At 39.9% G+C, this 12,661-nt stretch overlaps 1 protein-coding gene across 1 annotated transcript in view; it reads right to left on the minus strand.

Annotated features, from left to right (window-relative positions):
* cubn (cubilin (intrinsic factor-cobalamin receptor)) overlaps positions 1–12,661 on the minus strand; it is an 89,984-nt gene that overhangs the window by 49,328 nt on the left and 27,995 nt on the right. Inside the window, exons 24-32 of the mRNA XM_054622653.1 lie at positions 12,299–12,459; positions 11,122–11,303; positions 9,341–9,497; positions 7,850–8,037; positions 7,078–7,237; positions 4,823–5,004; positions 3,118–3,286; positions 973–1,154; positions 318–474 (exon numbers count right to left, since the gene is read on the minus strand). Of these exons, the coding sequence (XP_054478628.1) occupies positions 318–474; positions 973–1,154; positions 3,118–3,286; positions 4,823–5,004; positions 7,078–7,237; positions 7,850–8,037; positions 9,341–9,497; positions 11,122–11,303; positions 12,299–12,459 (1,538 nt within the window). The remainder of the gene's footprint in view (positions 1–317; positions 475–972; positions 1,155–3,117; positions 3,287–4,822; positions 5,005–7,077; positions 7,238–7,849; positions 8,038–9,340; positions 9,498–11,121; positions 11,304–12,298; positions 12,460–12,661) is intronic.

Raw genomic sequence — 12,661 nt, forward strand, 5'->3', positions numbered from 1 at the left:
CTCTGTTTTCCCTGCCTTTCTCTTTCTCTGTGACTCCTTCCTTCTCTCCCGTTAACCTCAAAACCCCTTTGTGTTTGAGTTTATATAATTTTGGATTTGAATAGAAATGTGTCACAAACAGTACATTATCATAAGCAAAATGTGTGCTCACAATAATGTATTTATTCAATACTTTATTGTTACCCTATAATTATGCTGTGTTAAATGATATGGACTGAGATTTGGGAAATCTTGGAGTATACATTTTGCATAGCATAAGTGAGTTCTGAAATGGGATGGATTTGGTATTTCACACAGAGAGCATAAATGAGACCCACCCTGAGAGAAGCGAGCACTGAAGCCTCGATGGCTGCGACTTGAGTCGGACCTAAATCGAACATAGATGGTGTTCTGGGTAGAGGTGATGGAGGGAGTAAGACTGTTGCCACACACTCTGGCAAGCAGAGCAGAGGATATGGTCGGACCGTCATGGATCTACAGAGGGAGAGGCATATGGTTTCATTACAGCTATGTAGCTTGCATACACACTGCAGCATAAATGGTCATTTATTTAAGGACTGGATCTATAAATCACCTTTCTACCTTAACAGACAAGTCATTTTACACTTTGCCCCTCATTCACCCATTCACACTTACAAACTGAACTATTTACTTTCCTTTAACTAGTCATGCAGGAACTGTTAAAAACTGTTTCTTCTGCTAATTTACTCCACAGATAATACTATAAGGCTTTTTTACCTTCCACTGGAATGATGGAGCCTCATGATGTCCAGGTTATGCAAGTAATAGTGGAAGTAATGTAAGTTCCTTGCTATGTAAAGGCATCCCCCTATTCACTGGACAGCTCCCATAAACATCCCCTAAATGTATTAACCACTTAAAATAGAAAATAAATAGGGGCTGGGAGCTCTAATTGGTCAGCAAGAAAACATAAAGAACACCAAATGAACTGTTCCTAAATCACTAACTCACAGCCACATAGTCCCAGGAGCAGTTGCTATGATACTCAATGTCCAGGTCAGAGAAGTTGAAGAAGACTCGATGGCTGGGATCAACAGTGATGACCCAGGAACAGTCCACATTGTTGGGGTAGCTGCTTGGATACAAAGGAGAATGGATCTCCCCTGATGGAGCAGTGACTGGGCCTCCACAGCCTGCAGGTAGAAGGTCAGTCCAGTAAAGCTTCATAGGATAGCTGGTACTGGAGGAAAACTGCACTTTGTCTCTGATGTAGCATGTTTTTTCTAGTAAATCTTTAGCCCAAATACAGAACGGCTTCCACAACACATTTCTGCAATTGTTTCACAAAAAAAGCTAATGCAGGGATTCTGTCCACTGAAATGCTACAGCGCTTATACAGGAAGTTTTGAGTTTGCATTAACAGCATAATGCCGTAACAAATTTAACAGGACAAACAGGAGCAGATCAGAGAAGAAGGAGGCTTAATACTAAAGAATGATCAAGTATTGATCAGAATTTATCAGAGTTAATTGGTTTGGATGTTGAAGACAGACTGGTATCTGCTCTCGTTAAAAGTTTGTAATTTCACTAAGAGGGCTTACTCTTTTTTTCAATTAAAAGGTATTCACATTGCCATGGAACGACCAATTCCCTACCACCCCTGTGCGAGAGATAAGTTGCACATAAAAGCCAAGTGATGGTAGCCGATAGCTGTGTGGTTAGGGAGCATACCGTATGGGTGCACATGCCCCGTCTGTCTCCACTATCAGAATCAACAAAAGGCTTTAAATGTCCCAAATACCGTATTTTCGATTCTAACATTTGCATGTCGGTCTTGGTCTTGATAAAAGGTGTTGAACTGTAAACTCCAGTCCAGTCAAGGGTTTGTATTCACAAAACATTTCAAGCCTAAAAGTGACTTATTTAGGATAAACTCCTAAAAATAAGGGGTTTGTCCATCCTAACTTAAGGACTCGAACGTTTTTTGGTCCAAATATATTTCACAAAGCATTTAGCATGTACAGTAGCTCATAAATCTGACTTGAAGAGCATGCCAGATGCCTCATGATTTACTAAGACATGATCACAGTCGGTAATGTGACTCACCATGTCATTGTTTTGTAAAAATAGAACTGATTATGAATTATTTAACACCATGTTGGTGGTTACCATTCAATAAGGATTCAATGCTAAAGTGTAACATTCAATTCAGAGTCTTTGTTTAGGCTAGCCTTTCAACTGAGAGCATTTCTGTATTTTGGTTTGTGCCGGCCTCCAACCTTCAGTAAATCCTGAAGACAGAAACTGTATGTTTGGCTCACCGTCCATCCATTCATAGTGCTCTCAGCAGCAATGTGAATACTCCTTAAAAGGAATTTATGATTCAAAATGAAAAAATAAATAATCTGCTCCTATTTATATCCATCAATGAACGAGTAACTAAAAAGAAGATAATTATTATTTAGAACTATGAGTGCTCCTATCACTGGTGTGAAGAGCGGGGACTGACTTGGAAAAGGTGGATGTTGCATATATGTGCACCATTTAGAGTTCAGAAAATGCATATAGAATGAATTTTTGAAAAGTACATATCGTATTGCGGATTACATTTGCTTTTGACGTATTGCAAACACGTTTTAAACAACAGTCTGCTGATCTGTATTGGGAGGAGGTCGGGTGCTTGGGTCAACTTGAACCAGGAGACGGCATGTCCCCTGTGATACCAAAAGTCAACCTTCACTTATTTGAATTCACGGTCGTAGCTTAAATGTAACAAGCATAGTCATTTCAAGTAACACTACATTGTTTTACTAGACTTAGCCAAGTAGTTCTGTTGCCTTATTTTTTGTTTTGTTTCAATTAACAACCGTAAACATGTTTGCCAGTTAGTTGCGCTCATTTTTCTATGAGATGTGACAATTTGGCATTTTGCTCTGCATGATGGCTGCCTCCCCAGGAACACTTCATTTCAGTAAAGAATGTGGTACTCACCTAACCTCAAGTATGTATTATAAAAAATTATATTATAAAAATTATAAAGCACACTAAGTTTACCACTCCTTTCCCATGATGATACCCATACACTCTCTCCAAATATTGTGTGGTATAGTGGCACAGAGGTATGGCATGTGGCATGCACTCATAATGTCCACCCACCTCCCTGAACTTCAGCCCAGCTTGCATTAAAACCTCGACCGCTGACGTAGGCATCAGACTTGAAGCGCACTGTGAGCAGGTTGCCAGTGCTGGAGACATGCATTGGACTAGATGTGGTGCTGCAAAGCTTGGCAAGCTGAGGGGCCAACAGGTCTGGGCCTCCATACACCTGAAGAGGGGTCAAAAGTATTGGTCAAAATTACAATGCTGAGGCATTCATAAGACGTGTGTCTACTTTATGTCCTCACATGAGACATAGGTGTAGTGGCTATTAGTTTTGGTTATGGATAGCACCTTTCAAGACTTCAAGGATGAAGACTAACTGTTTGTTTGGCAAATGTATGTCTGGATAACCGCCACACTTCTGTTAAAGAGCACTGCTGCTTTTTGAGCTTTTCTACGTGACCTTGTGGGACTTTCTCTCATGCAGTGGATGAGACAGTCCTGAACGTGCCTGGGTTATAGATAAACAGTACCAATGCAATTATAATGCATTCTAATAATTTAATTAGAGCTTGAGGTACCTACTTATTCAATCCTCTTCGTCCCCTTAGAGACATAAGGCCACTAGTTTTAAACTAGTGGCCTTACTGAAATGCTTCCATATTATGTTACTTTATTCATCTACTCCACTACATTTCAGAGGGAAACGCTGGATCTTTTACTTCACTACATTAATCTGACAGCTATAGTTACGGATTATTTTACGTCAAGATTTGAAAATAATAGTTAGTTTTCCTCATACCTGTAGTGCTATTTATCACTCTTTCAATCTGTTGGTGTGAGTTGCCTGGTGTCGTAGAGATGTCAGACTTTTCTCTTATATACTGGAACTAGATGGCACTCAACTTGTAATGCTCAAAGTCTCACAAAATACATTTAAAAAACTTGACAGCAATGTTTCTTTCCAGAAATGACCTGGTTACTCAAGATAATCCACAGATCTTGTTATGAGTTGTTTCACATGGAACTATTGTTGTTCTACAGAACTACACCCGCCGTCCGTATCACCGCGCAGTAGCCAGGGCAGGATTTCTGGAAGACACATTGCTCCAAAACTAGCCAACTCACAACAAAACAATCCAGATTGATAAATAGCAGTACAGGTAAGAGGAACAATATGCATTTTTGATACTCATTATCTTAAACTTACATCAGTTAGACTTTAGTTATTGTCTATTTAATGCATTCAGAACTATTTCAGAACCTCTATTCACAAGTTCCAGGTTTTAAAAAGTAGACTAGGAAGTGGCTAAATAATCATTACTCATCCAATTAAGTTGTTTACAAAGACTGTTAGCTAGTTCGCACATTCCCTAGCCGTTCATAGCACTGTATTTGCGTCAATAATACAAAAAAGAAAGCTTTCTTTTCTCATTTGAAAAAAAATGACACGTTTTTTTATGGGTTATGTTGTCTCTGCTTTGTTGTCTCAGATGCATCACATGACTTTCTTTTGGATTTAAATTAAATTTCCCCGCTGCGGGACTAATAAAGGATTATCTTATCTTATCTTAATTTTAACCAATGAAAACCATTAGGAGGATACAGTATGTATCCAGTTCTGTCTGAGGAACACTTACGCTGCACTGCATGGTAATTTAAGAAATCCCCTGTTCAGTTTATAGCATCTAGAGCAATGTTGCAATAAGCATAAAACAGTCTTCTTTAAACAATGCACTGTACAGACATATTCATATCTTACTTCCAGCACATCATAGTTGCAGTCTTGGTGGAACTCCACATCAAACTCATGGATAGTGAGGGTGATGCTGCTGCCAGCTGATGTGGTGATGTACCAGATACACTCCCTATTTTCTGGATACCTGTTGGGGTAGTCTGGGCTGTTGAAGGAACCAGAGGAACCAGAGAGTTCCCCACCACAGCCTGCAGGGGCACACACAGTCAGAGTTATTGTTTCTTTTAAGTGTGTAAAAATGTCTCCAAACCTGAAAAATTTATATTTTTCATGTAGTGATGATCCAGACTCAAGAATTTCGGCTGTTCATTTCAAAGCAACACAGGGTTCAAACAACCACATTGGGAGTCACAAGCAGAGAGTAGAACTGATTTGACATCTCAGTTCATTTGAACATCTCCATCTTTGAACCAGGGCATGGGTGATGCCACAGCCGCCCCCACAAAGGGGGCGGCTGTGGCGTAGTGGAGAGCAAGGTAGTTCTCCATTCAGAGGATCGGTGGTTCGATACCCGGCTTCGGCAGTCGATGTGTCCTTGGGCAAGACACTTAACCCCAAGTTGCTCCCGAAGGCTTGCCATCGGTGTGGACTGGATGTTGCATGAATGTTAGTTAGAGTCTGATGGTGGCACCTTGCATGGTAGCCCTGTCATCAGTGTGTGAATGGGTGAATGATATGTAATATACTACCATGTAAGTCGCTTTGGATAAAAGCGTCTGCTAAATGACTGTAATGTAATGTAATGTAACTAATTCATGCACACTCTAAGGGCTCTGCTTTAGTGCAAGCACATAGCAAAGAGTGTAGCTCTGTGTCAGTGGAGAGGCATTCTCCCCTTTATTTGTTAATGCATGTGATCACACAGAAAAAATAAATACAATACATTTTGATTGAATAAACATTAATGAGACAATCAAAGACAGCTAGTAGACTATATATACAGCCGACCTTTTGTTTGGTGACTTTTGTCAACACACCCATCTGTAATGTAACATATGTTTGCTATCTGGTCTCACCTCGTATCCAATCATGCCACGCAAACTGACCAACAGTCAGCTGGCACACACTTAAGACGCTTGGCTTGGATGCTCTTGACTGTGATTAGTGCTGCCATAGGCAGATTTGGAAATAACATAATAGGGAGGGGGGTCTTGGGGTCCTCCTTAATGGGAAATAAAACATTATTTAAAACAAATGTCCTGCATTTCTACACCACCTTACCTCAGGATTAAGTCAAGCTACAGCCACCTGCACTAATCGTGAAGAGTAACATATAAATAGCCACATTGCACGTTTTCTTATAGACTTGCATTGTGAAAGAGACTTCTGTAACTCATTGGATAATTTTGTTTTAGGTAAATCAACTTCCCAGTATGAACACTTGAATAGCCTTACTTAAATCATTAGGTCCTTAAAGTTGTAAATTGAACTTATAGCTGAACCCAGAGTTATTTTTCTCGGCATAATGAACCATCCTTCATGAGAGCGAGCAGAGAGCAAGTCAAAGGAAGCGCTTGTGCTCTTGCTCTATGGGCCAATGGATGGGTAGATCTGGGTTATTCTCTACTTTGCAGTAAGGCCATTTTCTCTTCATGCGCCACTGAGCAACTTTTATGGGAATTAACGGTAGCATCATCCAATGATGTATCCAGTTTTCTTAATACATCCATAAGGCTGGCTGGCAAAGTTAGCTTTTGTTGTCTCGCAAATCAGTTTGGCATTTTGGCATCAGTAAAATTCAACTTTTAGCTAATTTCAAGTTTGACTGAAGTCAGTGGGCCGCAGTTTCATTCAACATCTTTACAAATGTTCTATTTTCCGTCCATGATGGCAGTCGAGCTGAATGGTCTTATGTTTCTTACTAGACCCATGTACAGATTGACAGACTGATTAAAAGCCAAAGAATGCTGTGGCAAACATTCAGCATCAGCTTTGTCTGAACCAACTGAAAGGGTGGTCCAAAAATGAGTGATTTAAAAAGAATTGCGGTGATTAAATGATGATTAGTCTATTTAACACAAAAGTGCGGTAGCAAAAATATAACTTTGCTCACCCTAATTGAATAATGGGGATGCATTTGCTCCATTCTCTCCATTGCTCAATCGCTTCATCCCAATTGAGCCTTTATTCTTCAAACTTCTAACTGGAGTAACACAATCTTACTGATTTTAATTTATGGGCTCATTGTATGTTTTTCTATATATGAGTACAGAATCCTGTATGTTGTCTTGCAGACAACAACACAAGAATTTCTCTCTTACCATTCAGGTACCACATCATCTGGAAGCCAGGCATGGACACTGAGGAGTCACTTCTGAACACCATGGTGAGAGCTGAGCTCCTAGTGGTGTTGGCTGGGGGGGGCGTGTATCCACAGAAGGTACCAATCAGAGGAGCTTGCACAGTAGGCCCATCAAAGAGCTAGGACAGTGATATGTGGATAGTGGAGAGTATAATACATAGTCACAAAATTGTACATTACAGGTTGAAAAAAATCTGTCTGGAGCCGTTGGTGCTGACATTGGGCGAAGGTAGAGTTCACCCTAGACAGGTCGCCAGGCTATCACAGAGACAGGAAATCCTTTACTCTCACATTCACACCCACGTCATCATTGAACCTAAGCTAAGCTGTATGCCTCTCAACTGAGGAAAGAAGCCTAAGAACCTGGAGGAAACCCCCGGTGACACAGGAAGAACATTTTTCCTCAAACACATCTTTTCTTTCCTCAACCACATCTCATGGCCCATTTAAGGGTTCACTTAACTCCAATTATTATTATTTTTCAAACATTTGCTATGGCAAAGCCGACTTGAAAGTGGAAAAAAAATTGTAATAAACTTCCGACTGAACAAGAATCTAGCGACAGATAAGGATGGTACATTAAGAGATTGCTGGCCTCACTGAACAAGAAGATTAATGTGTATTCCATGATGCTTATAGTTAGTGATACACAGAGGAGAGGAGATGCTGCCAGCAGCTCACCAGCTCATCTTTCTTCAGTTCGTATGTTTGAACAGTGTGCGTTTGTGTACCTTGATGTAGTCATAGTCACAGCTGCTGAAGGTGACCTCCAGCTGGAAGACAGTGAAGGTGTAGTTGACAGTGTTTCCACTGGTGGCCTGGATGGTCCAGCTGCAGTCAGAGTTGTGTGGGTAGTTGTTGGGAAAGTTGAGTGACTCCACCACCCCTTTGTGTCGGCCTGAGATGAGCACATTGCATTCTGAAAGCAAACACAGAGAGAGAATGTAGATTCATTGCAGTGCTGTCCCTGGGGTTTCTACCATCATCAACCTTCACCTAGATGGACACAGGACACATTCCATGTCTGACCAAATTTTTTGGGGAAAATATGTCTTATTTGTTAACTTTGTTTCTCTCTCTCCGTAAATTGATCCACATCCAATACTTTAATTGTTGATTTCTTTATCATTCTGTGATGAGCTTTCTGTTGCTATTGTCATTATGAAGATGGTTATTGTCTCAATTACTTTTCTACAGTATTTTTTCACTACAGCCATTGTTTCCCCGTTATACAACAGATAAGGTCTCAATCATCAATTAGGATTTATGTTTCAAATAAATTGATTGCGTTACAGCATCATTTTCACAGTGCATTAATAGGCTCAATTCCTTCTTAACAGGTTTATGTTTTTTCCAGCACATCTGTGGAAATGAATATTGAAGAGTTAAAAGAGTAAAGTAACATTGTAGTTACTAGCCGCGACAGCAGACACACACTGTATGTGAGCCATCATGGTCAAATATGTCCTGGAGACACCCACTGTAACAGGAGCTACCATGATCTGTCTGTCTGTCAAACCGTCCGTCAGTCTGTGGACAGATTCTGTCACCGCGTTAACGTCACAAACTTTACAAGGTTGTAGTTGAGATTAAAATGAGAACCCGATTCCACATCGCAGTCGCTGTGATCCCATCACAAGATGGTCTCTACTTTAAAGAGTCGTTTTAATGCTGCAAAATGTTTACCCTACATGTCATTAATTTTTTTTACATATTTATACACCCATCAACCCTTTTATTTACTTATTCTTTGTATTTATTATGTAATCCTGCTATCTATCATTATGTAAATAACCAAGTGAGTACCAATAAGTTGGTCACAGACAGACTTCCTAAGATAAAGGGGAAATTAACATAAATGTATTTAATAATTTTAAAAAGTCATGATCAATTGTCACATCATTATCATCATCTGTGGTCAAATGATGTCAGTCAAGTTTACATAAAATAAAAGAAGAAATTGCAAGTGGTCAACTCAAGAGTGACTTTTCTACTACTTACTCAAGTAGAAGTAATAGTAGTCATCAAAAAGTGAGTTGGATTTGCAAGTAACAGTGCTTTTACTTGAGTACAGTTTGGGCTACTCTGCACAACTCTGCTCATCTGCTAAAATATCATAACTACATTTTATTAAAAACATCCTAAATCCATTTGCTTCAGCAACACAAAACTTTATGTTCGAAAGCTATCGAAATATAAGACAATGATGCGTGTTTTCGTACTGGAGGTGTATGATGCGAGGAAGCCTCCTGCGCTGACGATGTTGTCAGTGCGTAGCTTGATGTAGAGCTGATTGCTGGAAGAGCTGATACTGCTGGGTGGCTGACTGCCACACAACTTGGCCAGCTCTGGAGCACTGCTGCTGTTACCATCATAAACCTGAACCCACATACACACACACACACACACACACACACACACACACACACACACACACACACACACACACACACACACACACACAAACTGTCATTGAGTGGTTAAATAAGGGGAGTAAGAAAAATGAATATCATCATTGATTGCTCTATTGCATTAACAAATAAAACAAAATCCTATTATTTTGGGCTTTCATAAATTATTAAACACATTAAACACATACGCTAAAGCAAAATTGACTTTCATCTCCCAAAAGAAACAAAAGATGCAAAAAACATTTGGATCAGTTCCTGTACACAGTAACATCTAAGAAATGCACAATAAGGCCACACAAGCTCAATGTTTAAGCATCGTCAGTGCATTCTTTGTGACATCTACTGCCGCAAATGTGAACCACACATTTAAACACAGATTCTGGGAGATGTTGGGGAGAAGATGCGCTTGGGAAAATCGATAGCTGAGATGTTCACTATGAATGTTCTAGGACCAAAGACTGTGAAAGATATTTTATACAATCAGTCCTTGACCGAGATTGCATCTGTGTTTTTCTGTTATCAGCGATCTCTCACACAGGGGAAATAGAAAGATGCATCCAGTAAGCGTGAGATTTTTCTGATGGGCTGTCTGAAAAAGCATGAGCACAAGGACAAATAACTACTTGGATCATGTTCGGTGAATCACACTTTCTCAGAAAACCTTTTATTATCTGCTTGATACTGCTATTGACTGTGTGCGGGCTGATAACACAGCTGAGTGCATCAGCTGCTACCATAGACTGTACATCTATTGGGAAAACAGTTTGCTCACTTTTATTGTTTTGGATAGTATGTTTGGCTAACAGCTAATGGAATGACACACAGCATCGCCGCAGCTTAGCCGCTGCTCTTCAGCAAAAGACCCGTTTATCCCATGCCGTCTGATTGAGCATCAGCTTCACATTTGCACACATATTGTTGATAATTTGACTTAAAGCCTAAATAAACACTTCAAGTAGCTATGATGCCTGCGAGACTGAGCAGAGAGACGAGACTGGACGTAGCTGGTGCAGACTAGCACAGATTACAGTGACGTGGTATCTGTGCTGGAGACGTGTGAGTGAAAACACTTGATATTCACTTGTGTCCTAGATTGAAGGTAAGACAGTTTTGGACTGCATGGAATCAGTCAAACATTTCGGCAGTGGTCATTGCGGATACACTTGGCAGAGATTTGCACTCTACTGAGAGAACCTTTCTAGTTTGGTAGTTAGAAAGTTGGCAACCACCTCCATAGTGCTTCAAGTGATGTGAGAACCTGGAGGATAGTGCTGTTTTAACTGTACAGGGCCCCTTCAAGTCCATCTACACTGGTATTTTCTTTATTACAGTGCACGCACTGCTGTTTTTTTTAATCAGAGAAATTCTGGTTAGAACACCATTAAGAATTCTTCTGCTGAAACATTGTAAAGGTTTTTGACTGAATCAAGCCTTTAAGATTTGTGTTGAGAATTGTTTATTCATTTTCCCCACATTCCCATCAGTACCTACCAATGTTTTTGAACTTCTATATTTAAGTTTATGAAGTCAACTGTTCAGCCTGTAAACTAATCATCTTAAAACAACTGCATACTGTGAGGTAGAGTACTCACAGCCAGGTAATCATAAGAGCAGGCAGAGCTGGACTCCAGGTGGAAATCAGAGAAAGAGAGGAGGAGCTGGCTGCCCTGGTTCGACCTGATGTTCCAGTAGCACTCCGCATTAGGGTGGTAGGGCAATGGGTAGTTAGGGGAGGAAAATCCTCCAGATGCAGTTGTCATCATCCCTCCACAGCCTTGGAAATAGGAATGAAATCAAAGGGGCGGGTACATTGTGCAAACATGAGGAGTTTCAATGTGCAAAAATGAATGCAAAGAACCAAAGAGACAAAGCTAATGAGTAAAGGGCATGATTGTAACAACTGCATACAAAAAAAGGCTGTAATTTCACAAAATGTGAGTCCAACTTTAATCACAAATCATCCTTTTTTGTCATTCTGATTTGACAGTTTTATTATGAATATGTTTTGTTGTTATTAAAAGGATAAAAAGGGCCTTTGGCAACAGAGAGACAACATGAACCCATATGCAATGGAAACATACAAGCCTCAGACAAATTTGTGTTAGCAGTGCTACTGAAAACTAAGAACTATGCCATAAAGTATAAACTGACGGATGCAGACATGTTTTAAAGCTGTGCAGTTTATACAGCTGGCCTGATAAGCTAACTCCCAGCATGCAAATGGACATTTGCTTACTTTTTAACTTTTCTGTTTTAGTCTCTATTAGGCACTGGTATTATTGTTATTCAGTTTATATTTTCAATTTTTTATTTTTTTTATTTTTGGTAGATTTTTTTACTTGTTGCTCTGCTATTCTATTTTGCACTGGTGTCAGTATTACTTATTTTAAACCTAATAGTTGTTCATTTATAGTTCATACATGTTTATATTTTTTTGTTTTTGTTTCTGTTATTCTTCTGTAGTAATCTTTGATCAACCTCTTGCTCAAGAATTTCCTTATGGATTAATGAAGTTAACTTATCTTAACTTATCTAACATGTACAATACAAAAATGTGCAATTTCATTTCAGTTGGAATACTATAACACAAATGGTCAGAATAATTACTTTCCACAAAGTTATAAAGTTGACACTATACTTGATAAAAGACACATGAATACAGTCCAAACTGTCTCAAATTCCAGTTGGTGGTGACTTGATAGCATATGTGCTTTACTTTCTCTGCTTAATGTGGCGATAAGCTAACATTAAAAAAGATGAACCACTCACCAGTCTGTGTGCCATCCCAGTGGGCAGTGAATCCACCACGTGTGACGGTGCTATCCGAGTGAAATCTAACCCAAAGACGGTTGCTATGGGATACCAGGACTGGAGGCCCCTGAGAGGCACAGAACCTACCGATCAAGAGAGATGTCTCATAGCCACCGTCCCTGAAAAAGATGGCGGAAGTTGAAAATGTGAGTAGTTATATTGGACAAACAAAGACAGATGTGCCTCCTGTGTACAGCACAATATGGAGCATCTTTTAGATGAGTGTGATGAGTGTCTCCCTGTCAGATCGTCTTTAGTGTCTCTCAGACATTGGGCCCGCCTGTTACCGGCCTGCATGACTCTCTGCCTACATCTTTGAAT

Source organism: Anoplopoma fimbria, chromosome 21 (assembly GCF_027596085.1).
Source record: "Anoplopoma fimbria isolate UVic2021 breed Golden Eagle Sablefish chromosome 21, Afim_UVic_2022, whole genome shotgun sequence".
NCBI classification, from domain to species: Eukaryota; Metazoa; Chordata; class Actinopteri; order Perciformes; family Anoplopomatidae; genus Anoplopoma; species Anoplopoma fimbria.